Below are 16,641 nucleotides of genomic sequence, written 5' to 3'. Positions count from 1 at the left end.
CCATCCTGTTTTCCTCAAGTTTAAAATGAGAAGAGACTGATTGATGGCTGGGGCCCCCTCACCGTCTACCATCCTGGGCCTGGGGTGAAGCTTTCCTCCTCCTCCTCCCCTCCTCCCCACACGCTCTCTCCCTCTCCTACCCACTTCCACAAAAGGTAGGTTTGTGGGAAGGAAGATTGGTGCTGAGGAGAACAGGGAGTCCCAGCCCAGAATGGGAGAAGGCAGGACCATCGCCTCCTGGTCAACTATCCCTTTTATTAGCATTCGGTCTCGGAAGTGGTAGATTTAGCCGGCTGCCTTTGCACTCGTGTGTGTGTGTGTGTGTGTCCCTGTCCCTGTCCCTCTCCTTCAAAGAGGAACTCCCAGTTGGTTAGAGCCAGGGTCTGCTTCACTCTCTGAGCATTTCCTCGGCATTGTGCCCGGGGCTTCACAGGCCAGATTAGGCCTGAGGACCGGGCCGGTGTGAAGCGGCCGCAGTCAGCCCTCGGCCCGCCTACGCTACTGGGTGGGGGTGGGCTGAGGGGTCTCTGGCCGGCCCTCGGCCGGGTCGTCCAGGCCGTTGTGTTCCCGCCGTTGCCGGTGCTCCAGCTTGGGGCTCTCCAGCGCGTTGCGGGTGTCGGCCTGCCACAGCTGTACCAGGTCCGTTGGGGTCTTTCCCTCCTGGGGTGGGGGGGAGCAAGGAGGGATGGGAAGTCAAGGAGATCAGCTCAGTCACACTCCAGAGAGGCTATTTTGGGGGAGGGCAATAATGGGGGGAATAAGGGGAGGTGGGGATGGAAGAAAGGTAGGGAGGGATAGGCTGGGGAGGCCTTAAGGGATCAAAGGAGAAGAGAGGGCAGGGCAAAAATGGTTTTGTGGTCACCAAATCCCACTGCAGGACTGGGGAACCATCCACTCTCCGAACCTGGAAGGTGATAGGTTCAGGATACAATAGCCTCTGGAATTAGCTACCAGTGAGATGTGGCTTCAGAAAGGGGGGTGGTTGCAATTAAGCAGTGGTCGTTATTAAGCACTTACTGTGCACAGAGCACCGTACCGTGTGCGTGGGAGAGTACACTATAACAGAGTTAGTAGGGCTAAGGGCTGCAGGCCCCACCTGGACATAAGCAGGAAAAGTCAGTCGGGTAATTGCATTTATTGAGCACTTACTGTTTGCAGAGCACTGTAGCAGGCGTGTGGGAGAGCACACTGTAACAATACAACAGACACATTCCCTGCCGTGGCAGACACTCACCAAGTTCTTGGCCATCATGTCAGCCCCGTACAAGAGCAGCATTTTGATGATTTTGTAGCGGTTGAGCCTCACGGCGTCATGCAGAGCCCCGTCACCTTCCTGCAACCCGCGGGACTGAGAATCCATCACCGAGGCAGCAGGTGGGACCGAGGCCATTCAGGTGAGGGGCAGGGGGGTGATGGGCTCTCAGGGCGGCAACTGGGGGTCTCCAAACACGGAGCCCTCGAGCACGAGAGAGATGGGGAGCGGGGGTGCTGGCCCAGCCCTGGTCGGGGGACCCCATCTCCACCCTTGGGAGGTGCTCAAGGAAGGGGGACTCTCACCCTGTCTCTGGCGTTGATGTCCACTCCGGTGGACAGCAAATGCTCCACGATTTCCACCTGCCCGGTTCGAGTCGCCACGTGTAAAGGTGTGCTCAGGAGCTGAGGAGGGAGGTAGGAGGTCACCCCCGACCAACTCAGCTGCCCTTGGGCCCCTCGCCCCCACCCCGGCTAGTCGCCTTCAATGCCCCTTTGACCCACCTTGTCCCTGAGGTTGAGGTCAGCCCCTCGGCTCTGCAGCAGCTTCACCACCTCCAGGCTGCCCCCGCGGCAGGCCCAGTGCACGGCCGTGCAATCCAGCTGTGTGAGCGGAGAGCCCCGGGAGGTAGGGGATGGAGGGAGGCAGGGGACCCCCGTCGGGGGAGAAGGGGGCGGGGGGAATGGCACATTGCAGTAAGGAAGCCCAGTCCAGCCTCCAGCTCCCACCCCTAGCAAAAGGAACTCGGGGAGCTATCTGGAAGAGGGCGCCGCCACTCTTGGGGGAGCAGGGGGTGCTGGCACTCTTAAAGGAGCAGAAGATGTCAAGACCTCCCCCCCGCCAGTTCCCCCCCAGCCAAGGGGCTCTGGGAGAACCATCTGGCAGAGAGGGTGCTGGCAGTGTCAGGAGAGCAGGAGGGAGCTGGCGCTCGGAGAGTAGGGGATGTGTCCGGCCCCCGACTCCCACCCCTCAACTTTTGAGAGCTGCCAGGTCCCAACTCAGAGTTCCTGCAGGGTCCGTGTGCAGATTTGGCCGGGGTAAAGGGAATCGAGTGGGGTGAGGCCCTTGGAGGAGAACCCCTACAGCAGGGGATGTGGGGTTCAAGGAACTCTGTCTCTGGGGTGCCCTCGGGGGCAGTCCTGGGCCGCTTTCCCCAGGATGGAGTGTGGAGCTAGTCAGGGTGAGGCCTGGCCAAGGAGGCCTGTTCCGGACAGTGGGGCTGGGCCCCGGCCCCTTGACTCACCCGGTCCTGGAAATCCACGGAGGCCCCGCTGTCCAGCAGCTTCTCCAAGATGTCCACGTGGCCCTCCAGGGAGGCCCGGTGAAGGGCTGTCCGACGAAACTGACCACAAAACCCCGGCCCCCAGGCGGGCCGTCAGAGACTGGAGATTGGATTGGTGACCCCAGCCCCCATCCGGCCCCACGCCCTCAGCCAGAGCCCCTAGAGACCGCCCGCTTCCCCGCCCCCGGTCCACCCCCTAAGGAGGAGATGGAAAGGAGGCAAAGGGAGGGAAGAAAGGGAGAAGGTGTTGGGTGAGGCCCTGGGAGAGGTTCACGTGGCTGCCTCCAGAGAAGGGTGGCCAGTGGCTGGCTCTGCTAGCCCGGCGGCCCTGCAGGGGTCGGGGAGGAGGGCCAGAGGGGGAAAGCTAATTACTTCATCACAAGTGTCCGCAGAGCCTCCGTCAGCCAGGAACTTCTCGACCACATTCATCTTCCCCTCCACGGCAGCTTTCAGATAAGCTTCCGGCTCTACTGGGCCGGTCTGGAGAGCAGAGACCCGGGTCAATCGGGGCGGCAGGGTCAGCTTCTCCCCCTCCCCAAGGGTCATTCCTTTCTTCTCCCTTGCAGAGGCCAAGGGTGGCTAGGTGACCCTGTCGCCCTGTTCCCTCCCGACAGGTGTGTGCCATAATCGTAACGGCAGCAGCAGTTTGGCCTAGTGGATAGAGTACGGGCCTGGGAGTCAAAAGGACCTGGGTTCTAAATCCAGCTCTGCCACTTCTCTGCTGTGTGACCTTGAATGAGTCACTGCATTCAATGAAGTCTCTGTGCCTCAGTTACCTCATCTGTAAAATGGGGATTAAGACTGTGAGCCCTATGTGGGACAGGAAATGTAACCAACCCGATTAACTTGTATCTACCCCAGTGCTTAGTACAGTGCTTGGCATCTAGTAAGTGCTTAACAAATACCATCATTAATAATATACTACTATATTTTATATAGTATATTACTATACTATATACTATATTACTATATTACTATATATATTATATACTATACCATCATTATTATTAGTAGTATATTATTAATGATGGTATTTGTTAAGCACTTCCTAGGTGTCAAGCACTGTACTAAGCACTGGGGTAGATACAGCACAATCAGGTCCTACATGGAGCTCACAGTCTAATCGGGAGGAAGAACAGCTATTGAATCTCCATTTTGCCACTGAGGGAACTAAGGCCCAGAGATGTTAGGTGACTTGCCCAAGGTCACACAATAGAGCGGGAATTAGAACCTGAGTCCTTTGACTCCCAGGCCCATGCTTCTAGACGACAAGCCCGATGTGGGCAGGGATTGTCTCCGGCAGGGATTGTCTCCTTTTATTGCTGAAATGGACTTTCCAAGCACTTAGTACAGTGCTCTGCACATAGTTAGTGCTCAATAAATACGAATGAATGAGTGAATGAATGCTGTTTCCACTAGGTCACACTGCTTCTCTGTGCCCTCCCGACTCCCCCTAGGTGTGCTCCCTCTCCCCACCCATTGCCCCTGGTTGTGTGTGCCTTCCTTCCCTCTCTCCGCCCCTCCCTCCAGCTGTCCCCTTACAATCTCCTGGGGCTCTGGCGGGGGCTCGGGCGGGGCGAGCAGCGCCTCTCTCTTCTTCTGCTTGCGTTTCTTGCGCAGCTCGATGAGGTTCTGGATCCCGCCCACGTCGATGATCTCCCGCCGCAGGTCCAGAGATGTCTTCCGCACCCGCTCCTGACCCTGGCCGGACACCCATTCGTTCAGTCCCGACCATGCGGGCCATGGACGCCAGAGGCCGGGGGGCTAGGAGGGGATGGGGCAGCCGAGATGGAGCTGGGATGTCCGGGTTCGGCTCCCGTCCACCTTTTGGGCTCGGGCTGACCCCTTGGGCTCAGGAACGGTTGCTGGGAAGACCGAGTCGGTCAGAGACTTGGAGGATCCGTGGGCAGCAGGGAGCATTGAAGGGCAGCTGTCCTTTTCCCCTTTTCTCCCTGCCCCGTCCCCAGCTCCTCCAGGAGAGGACAGTCCTAGGGTTGCCCTGCCCCCAGGCCTGGAAAGCAAGTCCACTAAATCAAGACTTCTATGGGCACAGAGTCAGCAGTGCAGGGCAAAGGGTGCCAGCACCCTTGGGGGACCAGAGGATGACAGCAGTCTTGGGGAAACACAGGGTGTGGAAACCTGAGGGAAAGGGCTGCCCTTAGGGGCTGTTTCAGATGCTCGAATCCCTCAGCCTCCCCGAGTCTTCCCGACTCTCACCTTGACCTTCTGCAGCGCCTGATTCTGAGCGCCATGGTGCTTCTCGTCCTCCAGAACCAGCATGTCCATCTGCACGGGCCCCGACTTCATGTCGGAGATGCCTCGGCGCTTCTGAGCACAATGGAGAGGACGGTCAGTCCTGGGCCCAGCTCCCAGACCCACCGTGGGGGCAGAGGAGGGGAGAGGCAAAAGTAGCCAGGTCCAGTAAAAACAAATAAAATAAACTGTGGTATTTGTTAAGCGCTTACTACGTGCAAAGCACTGTTCTAAGCACTAGACGATACAAGGTGATCAGGTTGTCCCATGTGGGGCTCACAGTTTTAACCCCCATTTTACAGATGAGGTAACTGAGGCACAGAGAAGTTAAGTGACTTGCCCAAAGTCACACAGCTGGCAAGTGGCAGAGCCGGGATTAGAACCCACGACCTCTGACTCCCAAGCCTGGGCTCTTTCCAGTGAGCCACGCTGCTTCTCTAGAGATACCCCATCACCAGCCTGGGCAATCAATCAGTCAATGGGATTTATTTATGTTTTGTTTGGTTTTTCCATGCTATTTGTTGCTTACTATGTGCCAGGCACCGTACTAAGTGCTGGGGTAGATACTAATACAAGTTAATCAGGTTGGACACGGTCCATGTTCCAACACGGGACTCACAGTCTTAATCCCCATTTTACAGATGAGGTAACCGAGGCCCAGGAGACTTGCCCAAGGTCACACAGCGGACAAGTGGCAGAACCTAAGTCCTTCTGACTCCCAGGCCCGTGTCTATCCACTAAGTCACGCTGCTCCTCTATTACTGAGTGCTTACTGTGTGCAGAGCACTGTACTAAGCACTTGGGAGAGAGCGGTTATAACGGTGTTGGTAGACAGGTTGCCTGGTCACAACAAGAGCAGGGCTTCTCTGCTGGGGTCTCTCATGTCCAGTGCTGCCTGGGCCCAGGGCTCAGACTAGCTTTTCTTCAGAAAAGCAGAGAAGCAGCATGGCTTAGTGGAAGGAGCATGGACTTGGGAGTCAGAGGTCTTGGGTTCTAATCCCGACTCCTCCACTTATCAGCTGTGTGACTTTGGGCAAATCACTTAACCTCTCTGGGCCTCAGTTCCCTCATCTGTAAAAGGGTGATTAAGACTGTGAGTCCCATGTGGGACAACCTGATTACCTTGTATCTACCCCAGCGCTTAGAACAGTGCTCGGCACATAATAAGCACTTAACAAATACCATTATTATTATTATTATTAGTGGTCTCTGGCTAGGGAGAGCTGGGCTGAGCAGGTCTCCTCCAGAATAATAATAATTGTGGTATTTGTAAAGTGCTTTCTGTGTGCCAGGTACTGTATTAAGCCCTGGGGGGGGGGAATGAATGTAAGCAAATCAGGTTGGACACAGTCCCTGTCCCACCTAGGGCTCACAGTCTCAATCCCCATTTTACAGATGAGGTAACTGAGGCCCAGAGAAGTGAAGTAACTTGTCCAAGGTCACGCAGCAGACAAGTGGCAGAGCCAGGATTAGAATCCATGATATTCTGACTCCCAGGCCCATGCTCTATCCACTACTCCATGCTGCTGGCGTCTTCCCCTAGAGAGCAACTGGTCAAGCAGTACAGAGTACTCACTGTGCGGGTCACTGAACTAAGCATTTGGGAAAGTCCAGTGACAGAAAAAAGCCATCGTCCCTGCCGTCTTTCCCCTTCCTTAGGCCGCACCTTACCCACAGGATGGCCAGTTTTTTTCGGTGCAGCCTGGTGTCTGGGGAATGTTACCAGCTGTCGCTCACTGAGAGCAGGGAATGTATCTGTTATATTGTTCTCTCCCAAGCGCTTAGTGCAGTGCTCTGCACACAGTAAGCACTCAATAAATATGATTGAGCACTCAATAAATATGATTGACTGATGACATTGTCTAGGGGTTAGAGCACGGGCCTAGGAGTCAGAAGGTCCTGCGTTCTAGTCCCGACTCCACTTGTCTGCTGTGTGTCCTTGGGCAAGCCACTGATCGTCTCTGTGCCTCGGTTACCTCATATGTAAAATGGAGGCAAAGACTGTGAGCCCCATGCAGGACAGGGACTGTGTCCAATCTGATTACCTCATATCTACCCCAATGTTTAGAACAGTGCCTGGCACATAGTAAACGCTTAACGAATACTACAATTAATATTATTATTATCGCTGTCGCTCAATGTCTCTAAGTCAATGTTGATGGATTGACTTGGGGTGGGGCGATCCACCCCCTTGTGGCTGCTACCAGTTTCCCACTGAGGTCTTGGCCTTGGGATTGGTTTAATCCGGGGCCAAAGTCCCGTGGGAATAATAGCCCGGCTTCCCCGATCCAGCCCACGGCCTCTGCACTGCCCTTTACCATGGGGCTCCTTCTTCCCATTACCACTTGTGCAGGTGCTGATTATATTTCTCAGCTAGCATTACCCTCCCTGGCCCAGCCTGGTTACCTCCTCTCCTCCCGGACTCCTCCTCTGGTTGTCCGGCCCTAACTCCAAACAGTAATAATAATAATTTAGACTCTGAGCCTGTCATTAGGCAGGGATCGTCTCTATCTGTTGCCCAATTGTACATTCCAAGTACGGTTCTCTGCACATAGTAAGTGGTCAGTAAATACTATTGAATGAATGAATAATAATAATGATAATAATAATAATAGCAGTATTAGTTAAGTTGCTTACTGTGTGCCAAATCCTGTACTAATCACTGAGGTAGATACAAGATCATTCGGTCCCACCAGGGGTTCACAGTCTAAGTAAGAGGGAGCACAGGTATCGAATCCCCATTTTGCCCAAGAGGTAACTGAGGCCCAGAGAAGTGAATTGGCTTAATAATAATAATAATAATAATAATAGTAATTATGGTATTTGTTAGGAGCTTACTCTGTGCCAAGCACCAAGTGCTGGGGTAGATACAAGGTAATCAGACTGTCCCACATGGAGCTCACAATCTTAATCCCAATTTTACAAATGAGGTAACTGAGTCACAGAGAAGTTAAGTGGCTTGCTCAGGGTCATACAGCAGACAGGTGGTGGAGTTGGGATTAGAACCCAATGTCCTCTGAATTCCAAGCCCGGGCTCTTGCCACTGAGCCATAGCTGCTTCTCTTATACATGATAATCAGGTCAGACACAGTCCTTGTCCCACACAGGGTCACAATCTAAGTTGCTCAATAAATACAATTGAATGTTAAATGTGTGTTAGCTCCTAGTGTTTCTACCTAGCTGTTCTCACACATGTGATTCTGTCAATGTGCATTTTCTTCTATTCGTAAAATATTCAACAAATGCTTAACTTTTCTTTGTAACCAGAATGGTAATGGAGGGCAAGATCCAATGACCAAAGTCCTGGTTGCTTTGGAGATGTACTCATGCATGGTCTGGGACTCATGGAGTTTACTTACTCCAGCTTAACTCAGGTATTTGTCTTTCATTTTCTCTCGGGAGCACGGTACCCCAATCTGGAAGCCTGTCTGTTTAGCTATCTCATATATTTATTGCTATTGTTTTTGTCTGTCTCCCCCGATTAGACTGTAAGCCCATCAATGGGCAGGGACTGTCTCCATCTGTTGCCCATTTGTACATTCCAAATGCTTAGTATAGTGCTCTGCACAGAGTAAGCGCTCAGTAAATACGATTGAATGAATGAATGGATGAATTAAAAGGTAAGCTCACTTTTGGTGAAGGTCAGAGCGCAGATGAGGCTGTCAATCAGCTTACCACCTCCTACCCTCACCTCCTGATCTACTCCGGCCCAGCCCGCGCAACACAGAAGGGACTGGGAGATGAGGAAAAGTGAGGCTTAGTCAAGGAAGTCCTCTTGGAGGAGATGGGCCTTCAGTAAGGTTTTGAAGTGGGGGAGAGTCACTGTCTGTCAGATTTGAGGAGGGAGGCCGTTCCAGGCCAGAGGCAGGACGTGGGCCAGGAGTCAAAGGCAAGATGGAGACACTTAGCACTAGTGGAGCGAAGTGTGCGGGCTGGGTTGTAGAAGGAGAGAAGGGACGTGAGGTAGAAGGGGGCAAGGTGATGGAGAGTTTTGAAGCCAATAGTGAGGAGTTTTTATTTGATGTGGAGGTGGAGAGACAACCACTAGAGATTTTTGAGGAGGAGGGTGACATGATCTGAACATTTTTGTAGAAAAATGATCCAGGCAGCAGAGTGAAGTATGGACTGGAGTGGGGAGAGGCTGGGAGGTCTGCAAGGAGGCTGATACAGTAATCCAGGTGGGATAGGATGAGTCATTGTGTTATGATGATGATGATGATGATGATGATGATGGTATTTGTTAAGCTCTTTCTATGTGCCAAGCACTGTTCTAAGCACTGGGGTAGAGAGAAGCAGCGTGGCTCAGTGGAAAGAGCCCGGGCTTTTAGACTGGAGAACGGGTTGTGAATCCCCATTTTCCAGATGAGGGAACTGAGGCCCAGAGAAGCGAAACGACTGGTGCAAGGTCACCCAGCAGACAAGTGGAAGAGTCAGGATTAGAGCCCAGGTCCTCACTGACTCCCAGGCCTGGGCTGTTTGCACTGTACAGAGCGCTTGGCGGACCCCAACAGACGATTTCTCTGCTGCCCTCGAGGTCCCGAGCCCCAGGGAGTTCCCCGACCGCCCAGGGAGAAGTCCGCTGTAAAACAGCAAACAAGTGGCAGAGTGGGGATTAGAACCCAGGTCTTCTGTCTCCCAGTCTGTCCTGTTCTTTACACTAGGCCACACCCTCAAGGATCAGGTGTCCCCCTCCCTCCTGTGCATTTGGGGTTTGTTTGGCCTGCTCCGTGGTGCCTCCGAACAGTGAAGTGACTGCTAGGAGACAAATGCCCCCCTCTCCTTACCCCCTACAACTTGTTTTGTTTTGTTTTGTTGTCCGTCTCCCCCATTTAGACTGTGAGCCCGTTGTTGGGCAGGGATTGTCTCTATCTGTTGCCGAATGGTACGTTCCAAGCGCTTAGTCCAGTGCTGTGCACATAGGAAGCTCTCAATAAATACGATTGAATGAATCTCTGCCTTCCTTCCTTCTGCCTGCCTTCCAGGGGTCTCCCTCACCGGCCTCGGGGGCAATCCCCTGGACGCTCCAGGACTGGAATAGAACCTTCTAGCCTCTAAGGCTGCAGGAGGCCAAGAGGAATTCACTGGGACGCTGGAAGGGAATAGCCCATTCCCCGACCCCCAGTGCACTCGACATTCCAGCCGGGGGCCACGGATATTGCTGTGAGACCCTCAGTGTCTGCGGACTGGCTTCCTGTTCTGCCTGGAGATGGGCAGCAGGCCAAGCCCAGCGGCATCACCCGATCCTCAGTCCTCTCTCCTCACCGGAGGCTTCTCTCTGTTGGCTCTGCATCCGGAGCGCACGGAGACTTCTCTGGAAGTCCCTGCGTCCCCAGCGCTGGGTTCCAGAGTTTTTTCACGTGAGTCACCCGTGACCAATTTCCAAGGCATTTTCCAGCCTCCCCAGGCCGCCCCTCACTCCACCTGTCTTCCAGGCAGCAGTGGAAGGGCGGCTGGGGGAAGGGAAGGGCCAGCCAGGAGAGAAACTGGCATTTATTCCTGCCTCCTTCAGCTCCTCAGCCCAATTGTTAAAGGTGGACCCAGTCTGGACCCTGCCCTATATTAATGTTGATATTTGCTAATAATAACATTAGTTATGGTATTTGTTAAGCACTTACTATGTGCCAAGCACTGTTCATTCATTCATCCAATCGTATTTATTGAGCACTTACTGGTGTAGAGCACTGTACTAAACGCTTGGAAAGTACAATTCGGCAGCAGATAGAGACAATCCCTACCCAACAACAGGCTGTTCTAAATCCTTGGATAGACACGAGGTAATCGAGTTGGACACCATCCCTGTCCCACATGGGGCTCACAGTCTCTATCCCCATTTTACAGATGAGGGAACCGAGGCACAGAGAAGTTATGTGACTTGCCCAAGATCACACAGCAGACAAGTGGCAGAGCCGAGATAAGAACACACAACCTCTGACTCCCAGGCCGGTGCTCTTGCCACTAGTCCATGCCGCTGCTCAATAGTAATAATAATAGTAATTATGGTATTTGTTAAGTGCCTACTCTGTGCCAGGCACTTTACTAATCGCTGGGATGGATACAAGCAAATCAGGTGGCACACAGTCCCTGTCCCATTTGGGGCTCAAAGTCTCACTCCCCATTTTACAGATGAGGTAACTGAGGCACAGAGAAGTAAAGTGGCTTGTCCAAGTCCACACAGCAGACAAGTGGCAGAGCCGGGATTAGAGCCCATGACCTTCTGACTCCCAGGCCCGTGTTCTATTGACTACACCATGCTGCTTCTCTGACTTATTTACTTACTAGATGCCAAGTGCTGTACTAAGCATTGGGGTAGATACATAATAATCAGGTAGACACAGTCCCTGTCCCAGGTGGGACTCACAGTCTAAGGAGTAAGGAGAACAGGTATTGAATCCCCATTTTAAAGTGAGAAAACTGAAGCAGAGAGTAAAGTGCCATCCCAGTGTTTAGTACAGTGCCTGGCACACAGTAAGCGCTTAACAAATACAATTATTAAGCACATCTCTAGACTGTAAACTCACTGTTGGGCAGGGAATCTTTTTATTGTTGTACTGCACTCTCCCAAGCGCTTAATACAGCACTACACACACGGTCAGCGCTCAATAAATATGACAATGAACTTGCCCAAGGTCACAGAATAGGCAAGTGGTGGAGGCAGGATTAGAACCCAGGTCCCTTGACTCCCGGGCCCATTCTCTTTCTACTTGGCCATGCTGCTTCCCTGCCCCAGAATGTGGACGGAATCACTTTCCCTTCCTCCTCCCACCTTTTTCCTTTCTCTCTTTTTAAAATACAGTGTGTGTTAAAAAGCTTACTTTGTGCCAGGCACTAATAATAATAATAATAATAATAATAATAATAATGATGATGGCATTTGTTAAGCGCTTACTATGTGCAAAGCACTGTTCTATCGCTGAGGAGGATACAAGTTGATCAGGTTGTCTCACGTAAGGCTCAGTCTTAATCCCCATTTTACAGATGGGGTAACTGAGGCCCAGTGAAGTTAAGTGACTTGCCCAAAGTCACACAGCTGACAAGTGTACGAGGCACTGTACTAAGCACTGGGGCAGATAGAAGCTAATCAAGTTGGACACAATCCATGTCCCACAGAGGGCTCACAGTCTTAATCCCCACTTTACAGATGAGGTAACTGAGGCAGTTGACTTGCCCAGTGTCACACAGCAGATGAGCGACAGAGCCCGGATTAGAAGCCAGGGCCTCTGACTCCCAGGTCCTTGCTCCTTCCACTAATAATAATAATGATGATGTTGGTATTTGTTAAGCGCTTACTATGTGCAGAGCACTGTTCTAAGCGCTGGGGTAGATACAGGGTCATCAGGTTGTCCCACATGAGGCTCACAGTCTTCATCCTCATTTTCCAGATGAGGTAACTGAGGTCCAGAGAAGTGAAGTGACTTGCCCACAGTCACACGGCTGCCAAGTGGCAGAACGGGGATTCGAACCCATGACCTCTGACTCCCAAGCCCGGGCTCTTTCTACTGAGCCACGCTGCTTCCCATCGTCCACTAGACCACAGTCCTTCTCCCTGGTTAACGCTCCCTTCCTCCTCCCGACCTTTGCTCCTCCTTAACGGGAAAGGCCACCCCCGGAACAGATGCTTGTGACCTCGGGGTCCTGGCAGACTGGGAGCCAGGACCGCTTACCCCCTGGGAAATAGGGAGGCCCAGTTACCCTAAACCCTCCCACCTCTTGTCCCTCCCACCCCCCCCCCCCAGGCCTCTACGTCCATCTCACTCCCACCTCATCAGCTGCTTTTAGTGCCTGAGGCAGCAGTGACATTCCCAGACCGATCCCCCAGGAGTGCCAGGTGGTACGGCCAGGCCTCGCCCGCATGAAACTGGATGGGGGTGGGGTCAGGGGCAGGGGGTGGGGGAGGGCGCCTGTTCCAGCAGGGGAAGCAGCATGGCTTAGTGGCAAGAGCACGGGCTCGGGAGTCAGAGGATGATCAGAGGTCATGGATTCGACTCCCGGCTCTGCCACTTGTCAGCTGTGTGACTGTGGGCAAGTCACTTAACTTCTCTGTGCCTCGGTTACCTCATCTGTAAAATGGGGATTATCTGTGAGCCTCACGTGGGACAAACTGATTACCCTGCATCTGCCCCAGCACTTAGAACAGTGCTCTGCACATAGTAAGCGCTTAACAAATACCAACGATATTATTATGTGGCTTTTTTGTTTTTTTAATTGGTACTTGTTAAGCGCTTACTGTGTGCCAAGCCCTGTTCTAAACGCTGGGGTAGATACAAGGTAATCAGGATGTCCCACATAGGGCTCATAGTCTTCATCCCCCATTTTACAGATGAGGTCACTGAGGCCCAGAGAAGTTAAGTGATTTGACCAAGGTCACACAGCTGACAGGCGGAGGAGCAGGGATTAGAACCCATGACTTCTGACTCCCAAGACCGGGCTCTTGCCACTGAGACACGCTGCTTCTCGTCCCGGTTCTAATCCCGGCTCTGCCACTTGCCTGCTGGGTGACCTTGAGTAAGTCGCTTCACTTCCCTGGGCCTCAGTTCCCTCACCTGTAAAATGGGGATGAAGAGTGTGAACCCCATGCAGGACAGGAAATTTGTCCAACCTGATTAACTTGTACCTACTCGAGCGCTCAGAACAGTGCTTGGCACATAGTAAGCGCTTAACAAATACAAATACCACAGCAGGCCCGGGGGGCTCAGCACGCCCTGCTTGAGTTGGGGGCTCCCAGCAGTTTTCCAGCTGCGCTTTCCAGAAGGAATTCCCTGATTCCCACCCCGTCTCCCCACTCTATTTGCCCACCAACTGCCATTTCAGCATGACCTAGTGGAAAGACCCCGGGCCTCGAAGTCAGAGAACGTGGGTTCTAATCCCAGCTCTGCCTTTTGTCTGCTGTGTGACCTTGGGCTAGTCGCTTCACTTCTCATTGCCTCAGTTTCCTCATATGTAAAATGAGGATTAAATCCTACTCCCTCCTATTTAGACGGTGTGCCCATGTTGGGCAGGGACTGTGTCCGACCTGAGTATCTACTCCAGGGTTTAATACGGTGTTTGGCACAAAATAAGCTCTTCACAAATGCCGTAATTAATTACCTCACACTTCCACCCACATCACCTAAGCACTTGGGCACTCACACCCTCAATAGCCCTTTACTTTGGATTTTGATACTTGGTTGCTTCCTCCTACCTATTATTTCTTTTAGATTTATCTCCCCAACTGGATTATAAAATCCTTCTGCGCAGGGATCCTCCCTACCAACTCTATTGTATTTAACCCTGCCAAGTATTTAGTAGAGTGTTGTGCACCCTGGAGGCACTGTTGATCGATTCCTCCCCTTTCTCATACTTTGGGTTAATAATAATGATAATAATGGTGGTGTTTGTTAAGTGCTTACTATGTGTCAAGCACTGTTCGAAGCACTGGCTTAGATACAAGCTAATCAGGTTGGACACAGTCCCTGTCCCACGTTGGGCTCACAGTCTTAATCTTCATTTTACAGATGAGATAACTGAGCCCCAGAGAAATTAAGTGACTTGCCCGAGGTCACACAGTAGGCAGCGTGGCTCAGTGGAAAGAGCACAGGCTTGGGAGTCAGAGGTCATGGGTTCGAATCCCGCCTCTGCCACTTGTCAGCTGTGTGACTGGGGGCAAGTCACTTAACTTCTCTGTGTCTCAGTTACCTCATCTGTAAAATGGGCATTTAGACTGTGAGCCTCACGTGGGACAACCCGATGACCCTGTATCTACGCCAGCGCTTAGAACAGTGCTCTGCACCTAGTAAGCGCTTAACAAATACCAACATTGTTGTACGTGGCAGAGCTGGATTTAGAACCCAGGTCCTTCTGACTCCAAGGTCCGGGATCTTTCCACTAAGCCACGCCGCTTCTCTGAAACCTGGCTCTGCCACTTGCCTGCTGTGTAACCTTGGGCAAGTCACTTCACTTCTGTGCCTCAGTTAGCTCATCTGTCAAAGGGGGATTAAGACTCTGAGGCAGGGATTGTCACTCTTAATTGCCATATTGTGCTTTCCCAAGCGTTTAGTACAGTGCTCTGCACACAGTAAGCACTAAATTCGATTGAGCGAATGAATGAACGTGGGACAAAGACCATGTCCACCCTAATTATCTTGTATCTACCCCAGCGCTTAGTACAGTGCCTGGTTCATAGTAAGCGTTGAACAAATACCATCGAACACCCAAAAAAACCAAAACAGGGATGGATTTAGGGAGCCGGGATCTTCCTCCCTTCCTCTTCCTCCAACCGAGGGCTCTCCGAAAGGGGCTGGTGTGGGTGGACCCCGAGTCCTGCAGAGCCAGACCCTCCCCTTCCCTCCTGGCCAGGCCCCTCGCCCACCCAACGGGAGGGTCCCCTCTGTCCGGCCCCCTGCTCTCTGTCGGTCATTCATTCATTCAGTCGTATTGATTCAGCGCTTACTGTGTGCAGGGCACTGTACTAAGCGCTTGGGAAAGTTCAACACAGCAGTAGGGACAATCCCTGCCCACAGTGAGATCACAGGCTAGAGGGGAAATAAGCAGACATCAATATAAATAAATTAATGCCTACTACGGCTACAAAGCGCTGCTATCCTCTGGACTGTAGGGTCACCGTGGGCAGGGGAACGGGTCTGTTCACCGTTAGATCGTACTCTCCCAAGCGATCAGTACAGTGCTTGGGAGAGTACAATATAATCGAATCATTGCATGAACGATCCATCCCGCTCCGAGGAGTATTAATATTGCATCTTCTTTTTATTTTCCCCCTCTCCGTTTTTGGCGTTGCAGCCCCAGCCCCGAAGGGTGACCCCCGGGGGTCCCTCCTCCTCTTCCTCCTCCTTCACCTCCTCCTCGGGGGGGGTCCCTCCTCTTCCTCTTCCTCCTCCTGGGGTTCTCCCTTCCTCCTCCTCCTTCTCCTAGGGGTCTCCCCCTTCCTTCTCCTCCTGGGGTGCCCCTCGTCCCCCCTCCCCTGGGGGTCCTCCTCCTCCTCCTGGGGGTCCCCCTTCCTCCTCCTCCCCGTCCCCGGGGGTCCCCCTCCTCCTCCTTTTAGGGGTCCCCCTCCTCCTTCTCCCAGGGGTCTCCCCCTTCCTTCTCCTCCTCCTCCTGGGGGTCCCCCTTCCTCCTCCTCCCCGTCTCCGGGGGTCCCCCTCCTCCTTCTCCCAGGGGTCTCCCCCTTCCTTCTCCTCCTGGGGTGCCCCTCGTCCCCCCTCCCCTGGGGGTCCTCCTCCTCCTCCTCCTGGGGTTCCCCCTCCTCCTCGCCCCCTCCTCCCCCTCCTCTGGGGGTCCCTCTTCCTCCTCCTCCTCTCGGGGGGTCCCCCCTTCCTCCTCCTCCCCCTCCCCTGGGGATCCCCCTCCTCCTCCTCCTCCTCCTCCTGGGGGTCCCCTCTCCTCCTCTCCCCTCCTCCCCCGGGGCGGGACGCACCTCTCTCTCCTCCTGCTGCGCCAGGCGCCGGTCGATGAGCTCGGTGGCTCTCTGCACCTGCACCGCCTGGGCCTCCGTGACCGCTCCCACGGCCGCTCCCACGGCCGCGCCCGCCTCCGCCCCCGCCATGGCTCCTCCGCCCGCCGGACCGGCCCGCCGCCCGCGCCCACGCCGGGGCTTTATAAAGCCCGCGGCCCCCTCCCCACCCCGGCCTCTGCCAATCCCCTCCTCCACCCCGGCCTCTGCCAATCCCCTCCCCGACCCTGACTCTGCCATCCCCTTGCCCTCCCCCGGGACCGTGCCGTCCCCCCTCCCCTCCCCCGGACTGTGCCATCTCCCTCCGCGACCCGGGACCGTGCCACCCCCCCTCCCCGGCCCGGGACTGTGCCGTCCCCCTCCCCTCCCCTCCCCCGAACTCTGCCATCCCCCCTCCCCGGTCCGGGACTG

The 16,641-nt window shown here is 53.8% G+C and overlaps 1 protein-coding gene across 1 annotated transcript; it reads right to left on the bottom strand.

The window, feature by feature from the left end:
- Positions 1–212: 212 nt before the first annotated feature.
- Positions 213–16,323, bottom strand: ANKRD2 (ankyrin repeat domain 2). The gene is made up of 9 exons (XM_029059891.1): positions 16,195–16,323; positions 4,752–4,862; positions 4,077–4,235; positions 2,907–3,014; positions 2,496–2,594; positions 1,756–1,854; positions 1,558–1,656; positions 1,235–1,333; positions 213–660 (listed from the first exon to the last, which is right to left on the bottom strand). Exons 1-9 carry the CDS (start codon positions 16,321–16,323, stop codon positions 499–501), a joined length of 1,065 nt encoding a protein of 354 aa, XP_028915724.1. The 3' UTR covers positions 213–498.
- Positions 16,324–16,641: the final 318 nt, after the last annotated feature.

This window comes from Ornithorhynchus anatinus, chromosome 3 (genome assembly GCF_004115215.2).
Source record: "Ornithorhynchus anatinus isolate Pmale09 chromosome 3, mOrnAna1.pri.v4, whole genome shotgun sequence".
Taxonomy (NCBI): domain Eukaryota; kingdom Metazoa; phylum Chordata; class Mammalia; order Monotremata; family Ornithorhynchidae; genus Ornithorhynchus; species Ornithorhynchus anatinus.
The sequence above is the reverse complement of the archived record's forward strand: the minus strand, read 5'-3'. Positions and strand labels throughout refer to the sequence as shown.